The sequence below is a fragment of the Dendropsophus ebraccatus genome, chromosome 2 (assembly GCF_027789765.1).
Source record: "Dendropsophus ebraccatus isolate aDenEbr1 chromosome 2, aDenEbr1.pat, whole genome shotgun sequence".
NCBI lineage: Eukaryota > Metazoa > Chordata > Amphibia > Anura > Hylidae > Dendropsophus > Dendropsophus ebraccatus.
This window is the reverse complement of record NC_091455.1, coordinates 211,603,240-211,629,888: the sequence shown is the minus strand read 5'-3', so window position 1 is coordinate 211,629,888 and position 26,649 is coordinate 211,603,240. Positions and strand designations below refer to the sequence as shown.

The 26,649-nt window shown below is 45.4% G+C and overlaps 1 protein-coding gene and 1 long non-coding RNA gene across 6 annotated transcripts in view; one reads left to right on the top strand and one right to left on the bottom strand.

Annotated features, from left to right (window-relative positions):
- PPP1R9A (protein phosphatase 1 regulatory subunit 9A) overlaps positions 1 to 26,649 on the top strand; it is a 145,032-nt gene that overhangs the window by 93,695 nt on the left and 24,688 nt on the right. For all 5 annotated transcript variants that reach the window (XM_069959403.1, XM_069959406.1, XM_069959404.1 and 2 more), the window contains exons 5-8: positions 565 to 669; positions 6,251 to 6,386; positions 18,592 to 18,744; positions 25,668 to 25,721. In XM_069959403.1, coding sequence (XP_069815504.1) covers positions 565 to 669; positions 6,251 to 6,386; positions 18,592 to 18,744; positions 25,668 to 25,721 — 448 coding nt within the window. The remainder of the gene's footprint in view (positions 1 to 564; positions 670 to 6,250; positions 6,387 to 18,591; positions 18,745 to 25,667; positions 25,722 to 26,649) is intronic.
- On the bottom strand, positions 1,812 to 3,082 carry LOC138783999 (uncharacterized). The gene is made up of 2 exons (XR_011361782.1): positions 2,998 to 3,082; positions 1,812 to 2,185 (listed from the first exon to the last, which is right to left on the bottom strand). It is a non-coding gene; the product is annotated as an uncharacterized lncRNA (long non-coding RNA).

Genomic DNA, 26,649 nt, shown 5'->3' with positions numbered 1-26,649 from the left:
AATCATCTGCTGGTGCATTGTCTATTCCTGATGATCTGCTGGTGCATTGTCTATTCCTGATGATCTACTGGTGTATAGTCCATTCCTGATGATCTGCTGGTGCACAGGTCTATTCCTGATGATCTACTGGTGTATAGTCCATTCCTGATGATCTGCTGGTGCATTGTCTATTCCTGATGATCTGCTGGTGCATTGTCCATTCCTGGTGATCTAGTGGTGCATTGTCCATTCCTCGTGATCTAGTGGTGCATTGTCCATTCCTGGTGATCTAGTGGTGCAATGACCATTCCTGGTGATCTAGTGGTGCATTGTCCATTCCTGGTGATCTAGTTGTGCATTGTCCATTCCTGGTGATTTAGTGGTGCATTATCCTTCCCTGGTAACTCCAATCATTACTCCTGTGATATACTGCCGCTCCCTGGTGGATCGGTGGCTTAGTATGTATCCACCTATGATATGAACAGTCATCCATCCCCAGTGATCTATTATGTGGCTGTGTTGGTGATTGCATTCACAGCTATTTCGCTGATCTTTAACCTGTTTTCTTATCTTATGTGTTTTCAGGATCCTTGTCAACGATCAGATCTTAGAGGTAGATGGGATAAGTCTGGTCGGCGTCACCCAGAATTTCGCAGCCACTGTTCTCCGAAACACCAAAGGAAAAGTCAGGTAAGCGTGTTATCTCGCTATACGTCCCATACATCCCAGCATGTGGTGTGGTCAGACTGGCCCCTATGTGTGTCCCATTCACAGAACCCTGAGTGATCGCCATCTCCCCACTGCGCCACCAATGGAGAAATTAAGTATTACGTGTCTCATCAAAACTTAAGATCCTATTAGCGATTTTTAAAGATTAGCGTTAAACAATCTCAAACAAGATTGTTTATCATTAACTTGAAATCGTTCCCCATATTACACAGAACAATAGTCGTTAGTCACTATGGTTACCATGATCGTTTACTCCGTTTACTCCTGGCAAATGAAGGAGCGATGTGGAATCACGCTGAAAGATTAGTGACCGAATGTGGAATTACAGCGACCGATTACAGCGAAGGAAGTGGTGTATTCTGTATTCTGCAGGAAGTGGTGTATACTCTCCATTCTCCAGTGCTCTCTGCTGCGACCTCTGTCCATGTCAGGAACTGTCCACAGCAGTAGCAAATCCCCATAGAAAACCTCTCCTGCTCTGGACAGTTCCTGACATGGACAGAGGTGGCAGCAGGGAGCACTGTGTCAGACTGGAAATAATACACCACTTCCTGCAGGACATACAGCAGCTGATAAGTATTGGAAGATTAGATATTTAAATAGAAGTAATTTACAAATCTGTATAACTTTCTGGTACCAGTTGATTTGAAAAAAAAAAAATAATAATAAATTCCTTTAAGAACCTGTGGTTCCCATACCTACCAACACAGCGCCGGACGTATATATGAAGTATCACACCCCAATCATAAGAAGATACCTACATGTATCAGGAGGAGATGATTTTGAACCTACTCTATGTGACTGGTGACCATGTGATGGCCTAGAAGCATCAAATAGCCCTGCCCCTCTCACCTTGTGGCCCCTGCGGCCCCTGCTCCCCATACCTTGCGGCCCCTGCCCCCCATACCTTGCGGCCCCTGCCCCCCTCACCCTGTGGCCCCTGCCCCTCTCACCCTGTGGCCCCTGCCCCCCTTCTATGTGTATATGATACATAGCAGAATGATGGGAGCTCATCCTACTGCACAGTGTATAAGCCGCCTATATGAGTGGGGGGAGGGCAGTGACATAAACGTAACAGTCAACGGGAAGAGAAAAGTCGTTAGTCACTATGGTTACCATGATTGTTTACTCCGTTTACTCCCGGCAAATGAAGGAGCGATGTGGAATCACGCTGAAAGATTAGTGACTGAATGTGGAATTACAGCGACCGATTACAGCGATTTTGGTGTCAGCACCCAACAAAGGATAAACGATTTCTCGTTGGCTGTTTGATCGTTGCTGCATTTACACCAAACAATTGTCGTTTTATAACTGTAGTCGTCCCGTGTTATAGGGTCCTATTAGACAAAGCGATTTTTCAACGATAAACGATCTCAAACGGCCGCTTTGGCGAACAACCTGACATCGTTCTCCCAATGACACGGAACACTGGTCTTTACTTGCAATCAGTCTTGCAGTCGTCCTGTGCTCACTGAACCTATGGGGACGACCAAACGACGCGTGATTACACAAAACGATCTACGAACAATCAGCAATGGTTTTAGGTCCAGGTCTAAACAAGTAATCAACGATTTCTCATTGGTCATTTGATTGTTCACTGCAATCACACAAAGCAAATATCCTTTAAATCTAAACGATATAACAATTTTTCAAACGATAATTGTCCCGTGTAATATCGCCCTTAGCGCTAAAGAGCAAGAGGTGCTGCTTGTGGCTGCTTTCCAGCCGTAAGATTAGACCCCCCCCCTTTTTCCCGTATACTTGAGTTCCCTACCTATCCCTCTTCGGGTACTATAACACGGAACAATAATCGGCCCTATCCGGCCGGTTATTGTTTCGTGTAATAAACGCAACGAACAGACGATGACAAAGACCTCTTGCGGTCTTCTCCCCAGGTCCCGTGCACTGGAGCTTCAGAGTGGCCTGTGATTGGCTGAACGGACTGTCAGCTGAGACAGGCCGCTCTGAAGCTCCAGCGCACGGGACCTGGGGGGAAAACCGCAAGAGGAGCCCTGGGCCATGGATAGGTAATGTATGCAGTTTAAGCAAGGGTAACGATGTCCATGCAGCCCTTGTAAAACGATTATCGGGTCATGTTATAGGCCCAGTAAATGAGCGCCAATCTAGCAGATCGGTGCTCGTTTACAGTTATTATCAGGCCCCCATCAGCCTGTGTAATAAGACCCTTACAGCTCTTATGGATGTCCCCAGCACATATCAGATGCAGCGAGCTCCCTACTCATTCCCTGCTGAGGCTGCCTGCATATACCTGAAACACGTCATACTTACTGGCTCTATGAATATACTCGACCAACACGAGAAGCCATGGGGGTGGCTCCATCATCCCAGCATGAGACGTCTGAGCTCTTTTCGGCAGCGGTGAGGGAAGATTTGTCCCTTATTGCCGACTCGGCACAAATGTTGTTTTGCTGGGCGGATTGTGCTGAGTAATGGGCAATGCAGCACTGATCTGCATTAGTAAAGCTGGAACATCGTGTTGTCAATTCCTCGTACAAGAAACAGGAAATTGTCGAAGGAAATCAGCTGCATATCTAGCGCGTTCCCCAGAGATCGCCCGTATGAGCTGCTGTTTCCACAATTTATCACTAATTCAATGAGAACAGGTGTGGGCGTGCGAGCGGGAACCAAAATGCGTCACATGACAGGTACAAGTGATCTCCGAGGAGGTGTCCATATAGTAACTCTCCATAGTATAAGGGACAAGTCATTTATCAGTCCAGGTTACTGCCCTACAGAGCAGATACCTATACCGCCCTTCCATCACCACCTAAGGGGGTGCCTTAAAGGGGTACTCCACACAAACATAACCTTTGATATGTTGCTGCCCATGGTGACACTAACAATTCCTTATTATCTAGTCAATCTCCTTTCCCCAGTTCTCAGCTGCTGCTTTCTGCTGAAGATACAGAAATCTGTGTGCGAGCCTTTTCTCTCTGACTCAACATGGGCAGCAACATATCAAAAGTTTTGTTTTAGTGGAAGACTCCTTTAAAGGGGAGCTCCGTAAAAAAAATTCTTTCAAAATAACTTTTGTCATAAAGTTATACAGATTTGTAATTTTCTTCTAATTAAAAATCTCCAGTGGTCCATTAGTTGTCAGCTGCTGTATGTCCTGCAGGAAGTGGTGTATTCTCTCCAGTCTCCAGTGCTCTCTGCTGCCACCTCTGTCCATGTCAGGAACTGTCCACAGCAGTAGCAAATCCCCATAGAAAACCTCTCCTGCTCTGGACAGTTCCTGACATGGACAAAGGTGGCAGCAGAGAGCGCTGTGTCAGACTAGATAGATTACACCACTTCCTGCAGGACATACAGCAGCTGATAAGTATTGGAAGATTAGATATTTAAATAGAAGTAATTTACAAATCTGTATAACTTTCTGGTACCAGTTGATTTGAAAAAAAAAAAAAAAAATAATAAATTCCTTTAAGAACCTGTGGTTCCCATACCTACCAACACAGCGCCGGACCTATATATGAAGTATCACACCCCAATCATAAGAAGATACCTACATCTATCAGGAGGAGATGATTTTGAACCTACTCTATGTGACTGGTGACCATGTGATGGCCTAGAAGCATCAAATAGCCCTGCCCCTCTCACCTTGTGGCCCCTGCGGCCCCTGCCCCCCATACCTTGCGGCCCCTGCCCCCCTCACCCTGTGGCCCCTGCCCCCCTCACCCTGCGGCCCCTGCCCCTCTCACCCTGTGGCCCCTGCCCCCCTTCTATGTGTATATGATACATAGCAGAATGATGGGAGCTCATCCTACTGCACAGTGTATAAGCCGCCTATATGAGTGGGGGGAGGGCAGTGACATCTACCATTAGTGCGCTTCATCCATATGGGACCATTATAATACCGTCATCTAAGGGCGACATGCTAGACTGCGGCTTATCCTGCCTCCCAGACGGGGAAGATCTGATAACTGTGTTCTGGCAGCGGCCGCACATCCACTGGACGTGTTTCAGGGCTGCCATGTTACAGATTTCTTTTGGCCGAGTTCTGTATTCCGCTATAATAAAATGCATCCACTCATATGGTAATGGACAGGTCGGGCACCTGCTAGATGTGTCACCCGCCCGACTGGGAAATCGATTTCTTCCAATTAGGGAATATTCCAGGGGACTGCCAATTGTCTTTATTAGCGGCGGAGACAGCGAGAGGTTTATGATCCCAGGTTGTAATGTAATATAGTAGTGTAATATAATATTGTATATAGGAGCAGTATTATAGCAGTTATATTCCTGTATATAGGGGGCAGTATTATAGTAGTTATATTCTTGTATATAGGAGCAGTATTATAGTAGTTATATTCCTGTATATAGGGAGCAGTATTATAGTAGTTATATTCTTGTATATAGGGGCAGTATTATAGTAGTTATATTCCAGTATATAGGAGCAGTATTATAGTTGCTATATTCTTTTATATAGGGGGCAGTATTATAGTAGTTATATTCCTGTATATAGGAGCAGTATTATAGTAGTTATATTCCTGTATATAGGGAGCAGTATTATAGTAGTTATATTCCTGTATATAGGGGGCAGTATTATAGTAGTTATATTCTTGTATATAGGAGCAGTATTATAGTAGTTATATTCCTGTATATAGGGAGCAGTATTATAGTAGTTATATTCTTGTATATAGGGGCAGTATTATAGTAGTTATATTCCAGTATATAGGAGCAGTATTATAGTTGCTATATTCTTTTATATAGGGGCAGCCTTATAGTAGTTATATACCTGTATATAGGAGCAGTATTATAGTAGTTATCCAACACAGGAGAAAGAAGGGTCGGCACCACCTAGCGTCAGTCTACGAGATCACCCGAAGGATGAGATGCACTGGCAAAGACAAACAGGCTAGTCGGATCTATTCAAAGCCACGGGGTGCGTCTAAACTAAGAATAAACGTAACAGTCAACGGGAAGAGAAAAGTAGAGCACACTCACCGTATCAGCTAGAAAACTTGGTCCTTTATTGCATAGATAGCATGGTGCTCATGGGGGAGGAAGGAAAGTGCAGGTTGGCGTCCTAGCAGCAAGTTTTCTAGCTGATACGGTGAGTGTGCTCTACTTTTCTCTTCCCGTTGACTATTATAGTAGTTATATTCCTGTATATAGGGGGCAGTATTATAGTAGTTATATTCCTGTATATAGGAGCAGTATTATAGTAGTTATATTCCTGTATATAGGGGGCAGTATTATAGTAGTTATATTCTTGTATATAGGGGCAGTATTATAGTAGTTATATTCTTGTATATAGGGGGCAGTATTATAGTAGTTATATTCCTGTATATAGGAGCAATATTATAGTAGTTATATTCTTGTATATAGGGGCAGTATTATAGTAGTTATATTCTTGTGTAGTGCTGTTACGCCAGTCACTTAATAATTATGCATTTTTAGAAAAGTCTCCATTTCCTTAAGTGGATGACCTATAATACTATTTCAGAGAGCTTCTACTTGGGACTTTATTATTCTGTGGATATTATTTGCTGCTATTTTTTCTTTTGTCCCGGCACAGGTTTATTATAGGACGGGAGAAACCAGGACAGATAAGTGAGGTAGCCCAGCTGATCAGCCAAACTCTGGAGCAGGAGCGGCGTCAGAGGGAGATGCTGGAGCAGCACTATGCGCAGTACGATGCAGATGATGATGAGGTGAGGATCTTGTTACCATCAGTTATTTGTGTTATCAGTGATATATCAGAGCCCAATCCAGTCCCCAAGGTCAGGAGGGCTGGTATTGTTGTAATAGTAATATTTCATAGACGAGTCAGGGATGTTTTGGCTGGTAGGGTGATCATGAGGCAGTCATACCCACAGCCTGTTCAGCGCAGAACACAATGGTTTTACTTATAAGAGACACATGGTTAGAATATGAGATCAGTTACCAGCAACTTGTCCATGGTTTACATTAAAGAAGTACTCCACCTTTTTGTTTTGCCCACATTATGCACTCTCAACATCACTAGTCCTGCAGCGCCAAGTGTTTCATTCCAGCACAGCTGTATCTATGCGTTTCATTACTTTAACTGGGTCATGTGATGACCTGCATGACCCACAGAAAATCACAGTGTTTAATGTGTCAGAGGAGGTGTGTCCAGGATGACATCATCACATATCAGATCTCTTCTGGATGATCACAGACTCCAGGATATGTTGTAGTTTTACACCTCTGTAGAGACTTATATTCACACATTGCATTTTTGATGTAATTTTTGCTGTTAGTGCAGATACTCCGCTTCCTGCAGGACATACAGCAACTGATAAGTACTGGAAGGCTTCAGTTTCTTAAACAAGCCCCCTTGTATTTCTCGGATTACGGTGCAGACATCCAGCGCTTTGTTACATTTTATGTCTTTTATTTATTACGCCCTCTCATTTTTCTATGGTTCTGGCCAAGTTCCAGACTGGAAACAGCATGAACTGCGAATGAACTGGCACCAGCTGGGACGCGGCCCGCAACGTCCGTGCATTTCTGTCAGATAGTTTCCGCTGATGAAGATTTTATTTTGGTTGACAACTCTGTCGCCCCGTCCCAACCTGCCGTGTGTTTCCCCATCTGTCTTCTAGACCGTAGGGGTGACGGTGTGTAAAGCCGCCATCTACCTATACATTGACATCTTCGTGTCTGTGGGGAGACAAGGATTGGACCAGATGGATTTTTAAAGGGATTGTCTAGAAATATGCATGCCCAGGCAGCTTGTCTCACAGGGAACAGGGCTCAGCTGCAATACCACCAGCCATAGTTTTCTTAGTCTGGATAGCCCCTTTAAGAATCACTAGACCTATCCCTTCAGTCTTTTATACTAGTTTAACAGCTTCCATGTTCTCTCCATTTGGGAAGGATAGCTATTGACTGGCAAAAGAGCTACCACCTATGAGCAGCTTTCACTTGTCCAGTATATATGCAGCCCAAAGGTCAGCTGATCCTCAGTTTCCAAAATGTATACAGTGGGGAGAGCATACATGGAGGACAGGTCATTCTGACTGTAGATGGAGAGGAGCGCATTCATGGAATGCAGATCACAGAGACTGTAGATAGGTAGGAGAGCATACAGGGAGGGCAGGTCAAATAGATTGTAGATAGCTAGGAGAAGATACATGGAGGGCAGGTCACAGACTGTAGATATGGAGTAAAGCATACATGAAAGGTAGGTAACCCAGATATGAAGGAGAGCATACATGGAGGACATGTTACTAGGACTATAGATGTGGAGGAGAGCATTCATGGAGGGCAGGTAACACAAACTGTAGATAGGGAGGAGAGCATTCATGGAGGGCAGATCACACAGACTGTACATAGAAAGGAGAGCATACATGTAGGGCAGGTCATTCTGACTGTAGATGGAGAGGAGCGCATTCATGGAATGCAGGTCACAGAGACTGTAGATAGGGAGGAGAGCATACATGGAGCGCAGGTCACAGACTGTATAAAGGGAGGAGAGCATAAATGGAGGGCAGGTCACCTTAATTGTAATAAGGGAGGAGAGCATACATAGAGGGCAGGTCACCTTAATTGTAATAAGGGAGGAGAGCATACATAGAGGGCAGGTTACACAGACTGTATAAAGGGAGGAGAGCATACATGGAGGGTAGGTCACAGATTGTAGATAGGGAGGAGAGCATACATGAAGGGCAGGTCACACAGACTTTAGAGAAGAGAGCATACATAGAGAGCAGCACACTAGATAGGGAGTGCATACATGGAGGGCAAGTCGCACAGACTGCTGATAGGGAGGAGAGCATACATGGAGGGCAGGTCACAGACTGTATATAGGGAGGAGAGCATACATGGAGGGTAGGTCACAGATTGTAGATAGGGAGTACAGCATACATAGAGGGCAGGTTACACAGACTGTATAAAGGGAGGAGAGCATACATGGAGGGTAGGTCACAGATTGTAGATAGGGAGGAGAGCATACATGGAGGGCAAGTCACAGATTGTAGATAGGGAGGAGAGCATACATGGAGGGCAAGTCACAGACTGTATATAGGGAGGAGAGCATACATGGAGGGCAAGTCACAGACTGTATATAGGGAGGAGAGCATACATGGAGGGCAGGTCACAGACTGTAGACATGGCGGAGTGCATACATGAAAGGTACATCACACAGACTGTAGATTGGGAGGAGAGCTCAAATGAAGGGCTCATCACACAGACTGTAGATTGGGAGGAGAGCTCAAATGAAGGGCTCATCACACAGACTGAAGGGAAGAGAGCATACATGGTGGACATGGCACATAGACCGCAGGGGGGAATCACATGAGCTGTTTAGAAATTTTGAGAGAAATCGGGCCACCAGCAGCAAGCTGTAAACTCCGGAACAGATTGACCTCACATCCAGTATGTATTGCATGGAGCACATCCCTATACAAGAAGTATCTAAATCTAGAATCAGGCTACAGACTGAATATCAGGGGGGATATTGGTGTTTTCCCCTATGGACCCTCCAGCAACGGTGGGGTGCACTCCTGACTCCTGTATATTTCTAGCGCTTTGTTGCTTTTCATACGTTGGTTGTATTCCTTTTTTTGTTTGTTTGTTTTTTTGCCGCATTGTTATACATTGTTACAGCCTCTGATATAATTTATAGCGGACCGTGTTGACACCATGAGTATATATGACACAGTGAGCGTTTCTCCTTCGGATTCCTTGAGCGTTTGTTTTCCTGCGCACACAATGACCTGGATGTAGCATCTCCAGATTCCGCCCCAGGGAACACTCCTTAAGCTTCTCTGTAGCCTCGGCTCGGATTTCACTCAGATCAGCCACCTCGGCGTCCATAAAAAACAACTATTAAACCTCTGGAGTGCGTCACTAATGTAAAGAGCGGGATTCAATATTTCCTGCAGCAGAAAATCACATTACCCTGCAGCAGCCGCAGCAGCAGTGCATAGAATGGCAATGAGGCAGGTGCCGGCTCTCCTGTACGCAGCCGATGAGATCCCGGCTATCTGCTATCTCATGGCCATTCCATTCTACAGCGTCTCCGTCGCTTCGCTTTTTTATTCATCATCTAACTCTTCATTTACGAGAGGAAAGCCGCCACATTATTCCACTCTCACCGATCAGAGGATGGAAGGCGCATCGGCTTCTTGTCGTCTTTTGATCTTTATTATTATTATTATTTATTATTTTTCGTTACAATAGAGAAATGATGGTGATGTAGGAATAACTGGGTCCTCCCCGAATACTGACCAATCACAGAGCAGGCTGGAAGATACAGGGATAAACAGGCTTCACTGATGGGGCCGGATCGTCATAGGTCAGGGGGATCAAACCTGGTGCAAAACTACAACTCCCATCATGCCTGAAAAATTTAGCCAATCATGATGGGAATTGTAGTTTTGCATCTGGTATCTGAGCACTGTAGCGGTATCTAAGCACTGTATTGGTATCTCAGCAGTGTAGTGGTATCTGAGCGCTATAGTGGTATCTGAACACTGTATTGGTATCTGAGCTCTGTAGTGGTATCTGAGCGCTATAGTGGTATCTGAGCTCTGTAGTGGTATCTGAGCTCTGTAGTGGTATCTGAGCACTGTAGCGGTATCTAAGCACTGTATTGGTATCTCAGCAGTGTAGTGGTATCTGAGCTCTGTAGTGGTATCTGAACAATGTATTGGTATCTGAGCTCTGTAGTGGTATCTGAACACTGTATTGGTATCTGAGCTCTGTAGTGGTATCTGAGCACTGTAGTGGTATCTGAGCGCTATAGTGGTTTCTGAGCTCTGTAGTGGTATCTGAGCTCTGTAGTGGTATCTGAGCTCTGTAGTGGTATCTGAGCACTGTATTGGTATCTCAGCAGTGTAGTGGTATCTGAGCTCTGTAGTGGTATCTGAGCACTGTATTGGTATCTCAGCAGTGTAGTGGTATCTGAGCTCTGTAGCGATATCTGGTATCTGAGCTCTGTAGTGGTATCTGAGCTCTGTAGTGGTATCTGAGCTCTGTAGTGGTATCTGAGCTCTGTAGTAGTATCTCAGCAGTGTATTGGTATCTGAGCTCTGTAGGGGTCTCTGAGCACTGTAGTAGTATCTCAGCACTGTAGTAGTATCTCAGCAGTGTAGTGGTATCTGAGCTCTGTAGTGGTATCTGAGCTCTGTAGTGGTATCTGAGCTCTGTAGTGGTATCTGAGCACTGTAGTAGTATCTCAGCAGTGTATTGGTATCTGAGCTCTGTAGTGGTATCTGAGCTCTGTAGTGGTATCTGAGCTCTGTAGTGGTATCTGAGCACTGTAGTAGTATCTCAGCAGTGTATTGGTATCTGAGCTCTGTAGTGGTATCTGGTATCTGAGCTCTGTAGGGGTATCTGAGCACTGTAGTAGTATCTCAGCAGTGTAGTAGTATCTCAGCAGTGTAGTGGTATCTGAGCACTGTAGTGGTATCTGAGCTCTGTAGTGGTATCTGAGCTCTGTAGTGGTATCTGAGCACTGTAGTGGTATCTGAGCTCTGTAGTGGTATCTGAGCTCTGTAGTGGTATCTGAGCAGTGTAGTGGTATCTGAGCTCTGTAGTAGTATCTCAGCAGTGTAGTGGTATCTGAGCTCTGTAGTGGTATCTGAGCTCTGTAGTGGTATCTGAGCACTGTAGTAGTATCTCAGCAGTGTAGTGGTATCTGAGCTCTGTAGTGGTATCTGAGCACTGTAGTGGTATCTGAGCTCTGTAGTGGTATCTGAGCTCTGTAGTAGTATCTCAGCAGTGTAGTGGTATCTGAGCTCTGTAGTGGTATCTGAGCTCTGTAGTAGTATCTCAGCAGTGTAGTGGTATCTGAGCTCTGTAGTGGTATCTGAGCACTGTAGTAGTATCTCAGCAGTGTAGTGGTATCTGAGCTCTGTAGTGGTATCTGAGCTCTGTAGTGGTATCTGAGCTCTGTAGTGGTATCTGAGCACTGTAGTGGTATCTGAGCTCTGTAGTGGTATCTGAGCACTGTAGTAGTATCTCAGCAGTGTAGTGGTATCTGAGCTCTGTAGTGGTATCTGAGCACTGTAGTGGTATCTGAGCTCTGTAGTGGTATCTGAGCACTGTAGTGGTATCTGAGCTCTGTAGTGGTATCTGAGCACTGTAGTAGTATCTCAGCAGTGTAGTGGTATCTGAGCTCTGTAGTGGTATCTGAGCACTGTAGTGGTATCTGAGCTCTGTAGTGGTATCTGAGCTCTGTAGTAGTATCTCAGCAGTGTAGTGGTATCTGAGCTCTGTAGTGGTATCTGAGCTCTGTAGTAGTATCTCAGCAGTGTAGTGGTATCTGAGCTCTGTAGTGGTATCTGAGCACTGTAGTAGTATCTCAGCAGTGTAGTGGTATCTGAGCTCTGTAGTGGTATCTGAGCTCTGTAGTGGTATCTGAGCTCTGTAGTGGTATCTGAGCACTGTAGTGGTATCTGAGCTCTGTAGTGGTATCTGAGCACTGTAGTGGTATCTGAGCACTGTAGTGGTATCTGAGCTCTGTAGTGGTATCTGAGCTCTGTAGTGGTATCAGAGCACTGTAGTAGTATCTCAGCAGTGTAGTGGTATCTGAGCTCTGTAGTGGTATCTGAGCTCTGTAGTGGTATCTGAGCACTGTAGTGATATCTGAGCTCTGTAGTGGTATCTGAGCTCTGTAGTAGTATCTCAGCAGTGTAGTGGTATCTGAGCTCTGTAGTGGTATCTGAGCTCTGTAGTGGTATCTGAGCTCTGTAGTGGTATCTGAGCACTGTAGTGGTATCTGAGCACTGTAGTGGTATCTGAGCACTGTAGTGGTATCTGAGCACTGTAGTGGTATCTGAGCACTGTAGTGGTATCTCAGCAGTGTAGTGGTATCTCAGCAGTGTAGTGGTATCTGAGCTCTGTAGTGGTATCTGAGCACGGTAGTGGTATCTGAGCAGTGTAGTGGTATCTCAGCAGTGTAGTGGTATCTGAGCAGTGTAGTGGTATCTGAGCACGGTAGTGGTATCTGAGCACTGTAGTAGTATCTCAGCAGTGTAGTGGTATCTGAGCTCTGTAGTGGTATCTGAGCACGGTAGTGGTATCTGAGCTCTGTAGTGGTATCTGAGCACTGTAGTAGTATCTCAGCAGTGTAGTGGTATCTGAGCTCTGTAGCGATATCTGGTATCTGAGCTCTGTAGCGATATCTGGTATCTGAGCTCTGTAGTGGTATCTGAGCACTGTAGTAGTATCTCAGCAGTGTATTGGTATCTGAGCACTGTAGTGGTATCTAAGCACGGTAGAGTTCCCTTTGGGCAGTGCACTGTTTGGAGGTATTGTTTCGGCCGTTTATAGCAGTGTTAGTGCTGTTATATTGGTACTATATAGCGCTGTTATATGGGTTATATATATGTGCTGTTATATTGGTACTATATAGCGCTGTTATATGGGTTATATATATGTGCTGTTATATGGGTACTATATACTGCTGTTATTAGGGTACTATATACTGCTGTTATTAGGGTACTATATAGTGCTGTTATATGGGTTATATATAGTGCTGTTATATGGGTACTATATAGTGCTGTTATATGGGTACTATATAGTGCTGTTATATGGGTACTATATAGTGCTGTTATATGGGTACTATATAGTGCTGTTATTTGGGTTATATATAGTGCTGTTATATGGGTACTATATAGTGCTGTTATATGGGTACTATATAGTGCTGTTATGTGGGTACTATATAGTGCTGTTATATGGGTACTATATAGCGCTGTTATATGGGTACTGTATAGTGCCATTATATAGGTACTATATGCACAAGCCAAAAAGACAGAAATGGCTGCACATCGCACCCATGGCTGACACGAAAGCTTATTTAGCTACATTTAAAACCAACATCAGAAGTTAGTATATAATTTGGCCAAACCATATTGCCTCATGTACCACGTGCAGGTCTCTGATACACATGAGTCCCTAACCAAAAAACATCACTGTGCCGGTCAGTGACCACAATCCCCGCAAAGCGTGCGCAAGCAGAGAAGGGGGGCCACGGAATGGCTCTGCAACCCCATTGTCACAGGACCAGACCCTAAAGGGCCCCCCAGACCCCACAGGCACCACCGGCTGAAAAATATTGGTACTATATAGCGCTGTTATATGGGTACTATATAGTGCTGTTATTTGGGTTATATATAGTGCTGTTATATGGGTACTATATAGTGCTGTTATATGGGTACTATATAGTGCTGTTATATGGGTACTATATAGCGCTGTTATATGGGTTCTATATAGTGCTGTTATATGGGTTATATATAGTGCTTATATGGGTACTATATAGTGCTGTTGTATGGGTACTATATAGTGCTGTTATATGGGTACTATATAGTGCTGTTATTTGGGTTATATATAGTGCTGTTATATGGGTACTATATAGCGCTGTTATATGGGTTCTATATAGTGCTGTTATATGGGTTATATATAGTGCTTATATGGGTACTATATAGTGCTGTTGTATGGGTACTATATAGTGCCATTATATAGGTACTATATGCACAAGCCAAAAAGACAGAAATGGCTGCACATCGCACCCATGGCTGACACAAAAGCTTATTCAGCTACATTTAAAATCAACATCAGAAGTTAGTATATAATTTGGCCAAACCATATTGCCTCATGTACCACGTGCAGGTCTTCTGATACACATGAGTCCCTACCCAAAAAACATCACTGTGCCGGTCAGCGACCACAAGAAGGGGGGTCACGGAATGGCCCTGCAACCCCATTGTCACAGGACCAGACCCTAAAGGGCCCCCCAGACCCCGCAGGCACCACCGGCTGAAAAATATTGGTACTATATAGCGCTGTTATATGGGTATTGTATAGTGCCATTATATAGGTACTATATAGTGCTGTTATTTGGGTTATATATATGTGCTGTTATATGGGTACTATATAGTGCTGTTATATGGGTTATATATATGTGCTGTTATATGGGTAATATATAGTGCTGTTATATGGGTACTATATAGTGCTGTTATATGGGTACTATATAGTGCTGTTATATGGGTACTATATAGTGCTGTTATGTGGGTACTATATAGCGCTGTTATTTGGGTACTATATAGCGCTGTTATTTGGGTACTATATAGTGCTGTTATATGGGTTATATATAGCGCTGTTATATGGGTACTATATAGTGCTGTTATATGGGTTATATATAGTGCTTATATGGGTACTATATAGTGCTGTTATTTGGGTACTATATAGTGCTGTTATTTGGGTACTATATAGTGCGGTTATATGGGTACTATATAGTGTTGTTATATGGGTTATATATAGTGCTGTTATATAGATACTATATAGTGCTGTTATTTCGGTACTATATAGTGCTGTTATTTGGGTACTATATAGTGCTGTTATATGGGTACTATATAGTGCTGTTATATGGGTTATATAAAGTGCTGTTATATGGGTTATATAAAGTGCTGTTATAGTGCTGTTATATGGGTACTATATAGTGCTGTTATATGGGTTATATATAGTGCTGTTATATAGATACTATATAGTGCTGTTATTTGGGTACTATATAGTGCTGTTATATGGGTTATATAAAGTGCTGTTATATGGGTACTATATAGTGCTGTTATATGGGTTATATAAAGTGCTGTTATAGTGCTGTTATTTGGGTACTATAGTTTGGTATTATTATTTATGGTATTATTTGGGCAGAAAAATATATAAAAAAAATGCAAAACAATAACCTACAGTGCAGGAGGAACCAGGAGCAACAGGGACACCTAGAGGTCAGTGCTGAGATGTGCAGCTAATAACAGGGACATAAAGTTAGTAGTGTAAGAGGGAACTTGTAACTGTAAACTTAGGAGATGCTGAAATCTAGTGACATCATTGAGACAGTATAACCCAGATGAGAGCGTATAAGAATACAGACATGTAGTGACATCACTGACACAGTATATTGTATAGGAGACCATATAAGTATACAGACATGTAGTGACATCACTGACACAGTATATTGTATAGGAGAGCGTATAAGTATACAGACGTAGTGACATCACTGACACAGTATATTGTATAGGAGAGCGTATAAGTATACAGACATGTAGTGACATCACTGACACAGTATATTGTATAGGAGAGCGTATAAGTATACAGACATGTAGTGACATCACTGACACAGTATATTGTATAGGAGAGCATATAAGAATACAGACATGTAGTGACATCACTGAGACAGTATATTGTATAGGAGAGCGTATAAGAATACAGACATGTAGTGACATCACTGACACAGTATATTGTAAAGGAGAGCGTATAAGAATACAGACATGTAGTGACATCACTGACACAGTATATTGTATAGAAGAGCGTATAAGAATACAGACATGCAGTGACATCACTGACACAGTATATTGTATAGGAGAGCGTATAGGAATACAGACATGTAGTGACATCACTCAGACAGTATATTGTATAGGAGAGCGTATAAGAATACAGACATGTAGTGACATCACTGAGACAGTATATTGTATAGGAGAGCGTATAAGAATACAGACATGTAGTGACATCACTGAGACAGTATATTGTATAGGAGAGCGTATAGGAATACAGACATGTAGTGACATCACTGACACAGTATATTGTATAGGAGAGCGTATAAGAATACAGACATGTAGTGACATCACTGACACAGTATATTGTATAGGAGAGCGTATAAGAATACAGACATGTAGTGACATCACTGAAACAGTATATTGTATAGGAGAGCGTATAAGAATACAGACATGTAGTGACATCACTGACACAGTATATTGTATAGGAGAGCGTATAAGAATACAGACATGTAGTGACATCACTGAAGTAACTCTGAGGAGAGCCCATGCAATTACTGACATCCAGTGACGTAGCTTATGAGGTCACTAATATCTAGTGACATCACTCTAGTATATCAGATTAATGTCTGAGTGACATAATTTAAAGGGTACTCCGGCCAGAATTTTATTTGAATCAACTGGTGTCGGAAAGTTATACAGATCTTCAAATTACTTCTATGTTAAAATGTGAAGTCTTCCAGTACTTATCAGCTGCTGTATGTCCTACAGGAAGTGGTGTATTCTCTCCAGTCTGACACAGTGTTCTCTGCTGCCACTTCTGTCCATGTCAGGAACTGTCCAGAGCAGGAGAGGTTTTCTATGGGGATTTGCTACTGCTCTGGACAGTTCCTGACATGGAAAGAGGTGGCAGCAGAGAGCAGTGTATCAGACTGGAAAGAATACACCACTTCCTGCAAGACATACAGCAGCTCATAAGTACTGGAAGACTGGAGATTTTAAAATAGAAGTAAATTACAGATCTTAATACCCTTATGACACCAGTTGATTTGAAAACATTTTTTCCGCCGAAGTTCCCCTTTAAGTATCCTAATGGAGAGCAGAAGATTCCCATAATCTAGTGACATCACTGCGATCTCTCAGATTACTAATATCTGACGCTTTTCTTGCGTCTGACGTCCTGATCCCCCGACAATCCTGGGACCTCTCCTCCTGCTGTAGCGCTATTTGCTGTTTTGTCGGGGTTGTCACATTCCCCTTGAAGCTGTATTCTAGCTGTCAGCATCTTGCAGGGTGCGGGAAACGTTCCTTTCATCTATGGAAACAATGAGGTGGTAAACTGCGCTGTGAGCGTGTTCTCTTTGAGCGCCGTCGTGTTACCATCACCCACGTTTCGGTTATTATGGGGCTGACAAGCCTCGGCAGTGTGGGTTACAGAACTTTTTAATTCCCAGATAAAAGGACGCAGGGCGCTCTTATTAATGCAATGAGCCGGCTGTGGAATAACCTCACTGTGTAGGTCACAGTAGTGTAGTAATATATACTATAGCCCCATAGTTCCCTGCAGGTTTCTGGGATACGTAACTGTCTTATTCATGGTTTTCAGCCAATTAATTTGAATAGGAATGTTTCCCCATTACTAAAAACTTTACTTCTTAAAGGAGATTTCTAGTCTGCTTTTTTTACTATTAGCTATCAACATCTGGTGAGGGTCCAATACTTAGCACTCCCACCGATCAGCTGTTTCTAGAGCTGTGCGTACATATATACATATATAGAGAGAGAGAGCACACAGCGCCATACACGGAGTAGTGGCCATATGGTGTTACTGCAGCTCAATTCCAATTGAAACGAATTAGAGTTCAACTGCAGTAACCCAGTACGGCCACTACAAAGTGTATAGCGCTGTCAGCTTTCAGCTCAGTTGTCTATAGATAGCTGACCCATCAGGGTGCATATCCAGGGGATAGTAAAACATCAATTAAAAATGTCCCAGAAAACCCCTTGAATGTCCACCTTTAAAGGGGTTGTTCACAATTTTTTTTTGTTTTTAAATCAGCTGATGCCAGTAAGTGCCAGAGATTTGTAATTTATTTCTATTAAATGTACCTCTCCAGTCTTCCAGTACTTATCAGCTGCTGTATGTCCTGCAGGAAGTGGTGTATTCCCTCCCGTCTGACACAGTGCTCTCTGCTGCCGCCTCTGTCCATGTCAGGAACTGTCCAGAGCAGGAGAGTTTTTCTATGGGGATTTGCTGCTGCTCTGGACAGTTCCTGACATGGACAGAGGTGGCAGCAGAGAGCACTGTGTCAGACTGGAGGGAATACACCACTTTCTGCAGGACATACAGCAACTGATAAGTACTGGAAGATTGGAGATTTTTTAATATAAGTAAATTACAAATCTCTGGCACTAGTTAATCTGAAAGAAAGAAAATTGTTGAACAACGCCTTTAAATCATATTGTTCTTCAAGGTTGACAGTTCTTGATGTATATCTATAGGAGGGGTCGCTGATCTTAGTGTTATGGCATAGGATTACACAGTGGATATAACCCCATACAGAATAGGTTTATATTGTGTATATACTGTGTAATAGTCCACTTCATCTCACAGACAGGTGAATACGCCACCGATGAGGAGGATGAAGACGTGGGCCCGGTCATCCCGGGAAGGGAAATGGCCATTGAAGTCTTTGATCTTCCGGAAGGTGACGAGATGTTTTCTTCAGATCTGGATGCAACAAAACTGGCTCACAAATTCAAAGAGGTAAAAGATGTAGAAGACAGGTGATATGATGTCTATGTGTACAGCACTATGTAATAATAACCTGTCATGGAGAGCCAGGAGTATAATACACGATGTAACTCAGGATCAGTAATGTAATGTATGTACACAGTGACCCCAACAGCAGAATAGTGAGTGCAGCTCTGGAGTATAATACAGGATGTAACTCAGGATCAGTAATGTATATACACAGTGACCCCACCAGCAGAATCGTGAGTGCAGCTCTGGAGGATAATACAGGATGTAACTCAGGATCAGTACAGGATCAGTAATGTATTTACAGTGTTGTTTTGAATATAGATTTGTTCTATAAATAATCTTTCAAATGTTGCATTATAGTGGTGTAGAGGTATCTTTATATATGAAGCCTTCTAGTCACTGTTATAACTTCCCAGAGACCATGTTATCTAGCAGACGATTACCCTGAGCCATTGGTCTCTGTTACTGGAGGGGAAGCAGTGTCCAGCCGTGCTGTTTCTAGCAGACTGTGTCCCATAACACCTTGGGGCATGGGACACAGTTATCACCATTACTTCCCTTCTGAACCCCTATAAGCCGGTGGTACACCATTATCGGGAGACCTTCCCCTCTGAAGCCCTATAAGCCGGTGGTACACTATTATCGGAGGACCTTCCCCTCTGACCCCTATAAGCCGATGATACACCATTATTGGAGGACCTTCCCCTCTGGACCCCTATAAGCCAGTGGTACACCATTATTGGAGGACCTTCCCCTCAGGACCCCTATAAGCCGATGATACACCATTATCGGAGGACCTTCCCCTGGACCCCTATAAGCCAGTGGTACACCATTATCGGGAGACCTTCCCCTCTGACCCCTATAAGCCGATGATACACCATTATTGGAGGACCTTCCCCTCTGGACCCCTATAAGCCAGTGGTACACCATTATCGGGAGACCTTCCCCTCTGGACCCCTATAAGCCAGTGATACACCATTATCGGAGGACCTTCCCCTCTGACCCCTATAAGCCGGTGGGACATCATTATCAGGAGACCTTCCCCTCTGGACCCCTATAATAAGCCAGTGGTACACCATTATTGGAGGACCTTCCCCCTCTGAACCCCTATAAGCCGGTGGCGGTGGGTTACCATTATCGGGAGACCTTCTCCTCTGAACCCCTATAAGCCGGTGGTACACCATTATCTGAGGACCTTCCCCCTCTGACCCCTATAAGCCGGTGGTACACCATTATCGGGAGACCTTCCCCTCTGAACCCCTATAAGCCGGTGGCGGTGGGTTACCATTATCTGAGGACCTTCCCCCTCTGAACCCCTATAAGCCGGTGGTACACCATTATCGGGAGACCTTCCCCTCTGAACCCCTATAAGCCGGTGGTACACCATTATCGGGAGACCTTCCCCTCTGAACCCCTATAAGCCGGTGGTACATCATTATCTGGAGACCTTCCCCTCTGAACCCCTATAAGCTGGTGGTAAACGATTATTGAAGGACCTTCCCCTCTGAACCCCTATAAGCTGGTGGTACACCAATATCGGAGGACCTTCCCCCTCTGAACCCCTATAAGCCGGTGGTACACCATTATCGGAGGACCTTTCCCTCTGAACCCCTATAACCCGGTGGTACACCATTATCGGGAGACCTTCCTATCTGAACCCCTATAAGCCGGTGGTACATCATTATCGGAGGACCTTCCCCTCTGAACCCCTATAAGCCGGTGGTACATCATTATCTGGAGACCTTCCCCTCTGAACCCCTATAAGCTGGTGGTACATGATTATTGAAGGACCTTCCCCTCTTAACCCCTATAAGGTGGTGGTACACCAATATCTGGACACCTTCCCCTCTGAACCCCTATAAGGTGGTGGTACACCAATATCTGGAGACCTTCTCCTCTGAACCCCTATAAGCTGGTGGTACACCATTATCGGGACACCTTCCTATCTGACCCCCTATAAGCTGGTGGTACACCATTATCGGGACACCTTCCTATCTGAACCCCTATATGCCGGTAGGACACCATCATCGGGAGACTGTAACATGAAAACCTATGGGAAATATAAATAACCATCCGAAAAACATCAACCACATAGAAATCTCTCGCTCCATTAGGTTATCCCTGAAAGCCGGGGCTGCACTTTTCCCCAAGTATTGTTAGATTCAGAAGTACATAGAAATACTGTAATTATCGGCTCTGCCAGGAGGAACGTACATAGAAATTACTGTGTTCCTTCCAAAAAATCAGACAGAAGAGCAGAGGAATAAGAATAGCTCCGCACAGTCATGGCAAGTCACCAAACACCTCTTATTAGGGGATTATAAGGTCTGTTCCGGGACCTTCTGGATGTGCAACTGTAACCTCTTGGTGACTGTGTAGCGGACATGTACTGCTCCATGTGTAGGGAACTAGTATAGCGTCACCTACAGTACCCTCCGTCCCAGTACATTATGGTCTCTCCAGCAGGACTCACAGGCTTTCTCTATGAGCGGTGGGCAGGGAAGAAGGACTTACAGGCTATCTCTGTGAGTGGTGGGGGAAGCAGGACTCACAGGCTTTCTGTATGAGTGGTGGGGGAAGCAGGACTCACAGGCTTTCTGTATGAGTTGTGGGGGAAGAGGACTCACAGGCTTTCTCTATGAGTGGTGGGGGAAGCAGGACTCACAGGCTTTCTCTATGAGTGGTGGGGGAAGCAGGACTCACAGGCTTCTCTATGAGTGGTGGGGGAAGCAGGACTCACAGGCATTCTCTATGAGTTAGTGGTGGGGGAAGGAGGACTCACAGGCATTCTCTGAGTGGTGGGGGAAGCAGGACTCACAGGCTTTCTCTGAGTGGTGGGGGAAGCAGGACTCACAGGATTTCTCTATGAGTGGTGGGGGAAGCAGGACTCACAGGCTTTCTCTATGAGTGGTGGGGGAAGGAGGACTCACAGGCATTCTCTATGAGTTAGTGGGGGGGAGCAGGACTCACAGGCTTTCTCTATGAGCGGTGGGCAGGGAAGAAGGACTTACAGGCTATCTCTGTGAGTGGTGGGGGAAGCAGGACTCACAGGCTTTCTGTATGAGTGATGGGGGAAGCAGGAGTCACAGGCTTTCTCTGTGAGTGGTGGGGGAAGCAGGACTCACAGGCTTTCTGTATGAGTGGTGGGGGAAGCAGGACTCACAGGCTTTCTGTATGAGTTGTGGGGGAAGAGGACTCACAGGCTTTCTCTATGAGTGGTGGGGGAAGCAGGACTCACAGGCTTTCTCTATGAGTGGTGGGGGAAGCAGGACTCACAGGCTTCTCTATGAGTGGTGGGGGAAGGAGGACTCACAGACATTCTCTATGAGTTAGTGGTGGGGGAAGGAGGACTCACAGGCTTTCTCTGAGTGGTGGGGGAAGCAGGACTCACAGGCTTTCTCTGAGTGGTGGGGGAAGCAGGACTCACAGGCTTTCTCTATGAGTGGTGGGGGAAGGAGGACTCACAGGCATTCTCTATGAGTTAGTGGGGGGGAGCAGGACTCACAGGCTTTCTCTATGAGTGGTGGTGGGGGAAGCAGGACTCACAGGCTTTCTCTATGAGTGGTGGGGGAAGCAGGAGTCACAGGCATTCTCTTTGAGTTAGTGGGGGAGGGGAGCAGGACTCACAGGCTTTCTCTATGAGTGGTGGGGGAAGGAGGACTCACAGGCATTCTCTATGAGTTAGTGGTGGGGAAAGGAGGACTCACAGGCATTCTCTGAGTTAGTGGGGGGGGGGAGCAGGACTCAGGCTTTCTCTGAGTGGTGGGGGAAGCAGGACTCACAGGCTTTCTGTATGAGTTGTGGGGGAAGCAGGACTCACAGGCTTTCTCTATGAGTGGTGGGGGAAGCAGGACTCACATGCTTTCTCTATGAGTGGTGGGGGAAGCAGGACTCACAGGCTTCTCTATGAGTGGTGGGGGAAGGAGGACTCACAGGCATTCTCTATGAGTTAGTGGGGGGGAGCAGGACTCACATGCTTTCTCTATGAGCGGTGGGCAGGGAAGAAGGACTTACAGGCTATCTCTATGAGTGGTGGGGGAAGCAGGACTCACAGGCTTTCTGTATGAGTGGTGGGGGAAGCAGGACTCACAGGCTTTCTGTATGAGTCGTGGGGGAAGAGGACTCACAGGCTTTCTCTATGAGTGGTGGGGGAAGCAGGACTCACAGGCTTTCTCTATGAGTGGTGGGGGAAGCAGGACTCACAGGCTTCTCTATGAGTGGTGGGGGAAGGAGGACTCACAGGCTTTCTCTATCAGTTAGTGGTGGGGGAAGGAGGACTCACAGGCATTCTCTGAGTGGTGGGGGAAGCAGGACTCACAGGCTTTCTCTGAGTGGTGGGGGAAGCAGGACTCACAGGCTTTCTCTATGAGTGGTGGGGGAAGCAGGACTCACAGGCTTCTCTATGAGTGGTGGGGGAAGGAGGACTCACAGGCATTCTCTATGAGTTAGTGGGGGGGAGCAGGACTCACATGCTTTTTCTATGAGCGGTGGGCAGGGAAGAAGGACTTACAGGCTATCTCTGTGAGTGGTGGGGGAAGCAGGACTCACAGGCTTTCTGTATGAGTGGTGGGGGAAGCAGGACTCACAGGCTTTCTGTATGAGTTGTGGGGGAAGAGGACTCACAGGCTTTCTCTATGAGTGGTGGGGGAAGCAGGACTCACAGGCTTTCTCTATGAGTGGTGGGGGAAGCAGGACTCACAGGCTTCTCTATGAGTGGTGGGGGAAGGAGGACTCACAGGCATTCCCTATGAGTTAGTGGTGGGGGAAGGAGGACTCACAGGCATTCTCTGAGTGGTGGGGGAAGCAGGACTCACAGGCTTTCTCTGAGTGGTGGGGGAAGCAGGACTCACAGGCTTTCTCTATGAGTGGTGGGGGAAGGAGGACTCACAGGCATTCTCTATGAGTTAGTGAGGGGGAGCAGGACTCACAGGCTTTCTCTATGAGTGGTGGTGGGGGAAGCAGGACTCACAGGCTTTCTCTATGAGTGGTGGGGGAAGCAGGAGTCACAGGCATTCTCTTTGAGTTAGTGGGGGAGGGGAGCAGGACTCACAGGCTTTCTCTATGAGTGGTGGGGGAAGGAGGACTCACAGGCATTCTCTATGAGTTAGTGGTGGGGAAAGGAGGACTCACAGGCATTCTCTGAGTTAGTGGGGGGGGGGGGAGCAGGACTCACAGGCTTTCTCTGAGTGGTGGGGGAAGCAGGACTCACAGGCTTTCTGTATGAGTTGTGGGGGAAGCAGGACTCACAGGCTTTCTCTATGAGTGGTGGGGGAAGCAGGACTCACATGCTTTCTCTATGAGTGGTGGGGGAAGCAGGACTCACAGGCTTCTCTATGAGTGGTGGGGGAAGGAGGACTCACAGGCATTCTCTATGAGTTAGTGGGGGGGAAGGAGGACTCACAGGCATTCTCTATGAGTTAGTGGGGGGGAGCAGGACTCACAGGCTTTCTCTGAGTGGTGGGGGAAGCAGGACTCACAGGCTTTCTCTGAGTGGTGGGGGAAGCAGGACTCACAGGCTTTCTCTATGAGTGGTGGGGGAAGGAGGACTCACAGGCATTCTCTATGAGTTAGTGGGGGGGAGCAGGACTCACAGGCTTTCTCTATGAGTGGTGGTGGGGGAAGCAGGACTCACAGGCTTTCTCTATGAGTGGTGGGGGAAGCAGGAGTCACAGGCATTCTCTATGAGTTAGTGGGGGGAGCAGGACTCACAGGCTTTCTCTATGAGTGGTGGGGGAAGGAGGACTCACAGGCATTCTCTATGAGTTAGTGGTGGGGAAAGGAGGACTCACAGGCATTCTCTATGAGTTAGTGGGGGGGGGGCAGGACTCACAGGCTTTCTCTGAGTGGTGGGGGAAGCAGGACTCACAGGCTTTCTCTATGAGTGGTGGGGGAAGCAGGACTCACAGGCTTTCTCTATGAGTTAGTGGGGGGGAGCAGGACTCACAGGCTTTCTCTATGAGTGGTGGGGGGGGAAGCAGGACTCACAGGCATTCTCTATGAGTGGTGGGCGAAGCAGGACTCACAGGCTTTCTTTGTAAATTCTGGAAGCATCTAACAGTGAACTGGTGAATGAAGCCTTCTCCCTGCATTGGAAGAAAAATTCGTAAAATTTTTAAAGCCCCTCCCCTGCAGTCAACCAAGAAATGTACAAGTCCCTGGAAAATAAGCCACTCCCCCATACCATAAATGCAGTAAAAACCAGAAACATTGGTGGCTATGGAAAACTTAGGGACTTAAGGGACCAATGGATGGGGGGAAGGTTGTGCTTGGGGATCTGAGATTAATACTAAAGTGAGACCGCTGTAATTACTGGGGGTCCTTCTTCTCTGACACCTGTGAAGTGTGGGCTGCTTTTACTACTACTGTTGATTGGTGTCTGTTATTAAAGAGGTTGTTCGCCAAAATGTTTTCTTTCAAATCAACTGGTGCCAGAAAGTAATACAGATTTGTAATTTACTTAAATTGAAAAATGTCCAGTCTTCCAGTGCTTATTAGCTGCTGTATGTTCAGCAGGAAGTGGTGTATTCTCTCCAGTCTGACACAGTGCTCTCTTCTGCCACCTCTGTCCAGGTCAGGAACTGTCCAGAGCAGGAGAGATTTTCTATGGGGATTTGCTGCTAGAGATCTTTTTAATAGAAGTAAATTACAAATCTCTGGCACCAGTTGATGTTTATGTTGATGATTTTATCTCACGGCCGCAGATTGGACGTCACTCAATATTTTTATATTACTATTACAAGGCGGCCACCTGATCCCGATCTGGAGGCTGACACTGTATAGTCGTTTTTTTTTTTTTTTAGCGAGACATTGTAATTTACATCCCACTGCAGTGCAGCGTTTTGCAGGGACCCTCCACAGCCCGTCCGTCTGTCCCCCCCCCCCCTCCATCCATCCCTCTCTGACTCTCTCCCTTTCTTCCCTCGCAGCTGCAGATTAAGCATGCAGTCACCGAAGCTGAAATCCAGAAGCTGAAGACAAAGGTAAGGCGGCTCGGTGGCGGCTTGTTTGTATGAGGATATAGGCTCAAAGGGGGAAATTGTGAGAACATTTCAATGGTTCGGCGCAGCAGGACGACTAAGTGGCCGGCACTGATATACTGATGGCTAGTGGGTATATTTGGCTGGTACCCAGTAAGACCAGGACAGTCCCTGCACACACCAGTTGCAGATTGTAACAGGACAGTAAGATGCGTCACTCTTATAAAGTCAATCACACCCATATATATATATATATATCCCAAAGAACCCATATAGTTTTATATATATATATATATATATATATATATATATATATATACAGTATATATAATCCAAATATCCATAGGAAACTTGAATTTCAAGATACTTTTCATGCTCTTGTCAATTCACATTAAAGGGGTAGATCAGCAAAAAAAAATACATATATTTTAAATCAACTAGTGCCAGAGATTTGTAATTTTTTTCTGTTAAAAATCTCCAATCTTTCAGTACTTATCAGCTGTTGTATGTGGTGCAGGAAGTGGTGTATTCTTTCTAGTCTGACACAGTGCTCTCTGCTGCCACCTCTGTCCATGTCAGGAACTGTCCAGAGCAGCAGAGGTTTTCTATGGGGATTTGCTGCTGCTCTGGACAGTTCCTGACATGGACAGAGGTGGCAGCAGAGAGCACTGTGTCAGACTGGATACACCACTTCCTGCAGGGAATACAGCAGTTGATAAGTACTGGAAGTTTTGACATTTTCAAATGGAAGTAAAGTACAAATCTGTATAACTTTTTGACACCAGTCGGTTTGATAGAAAATGAATTTCACTGGAGTACCCCTTTAAGAGGATAATGTCATGGTCTTGGCACAAAGCGGATACAAAGAGTGGTACCTGCAGACCATACTACTGTATAAGAGTCTCTTTATATTGATGGGTCCATGGTAATG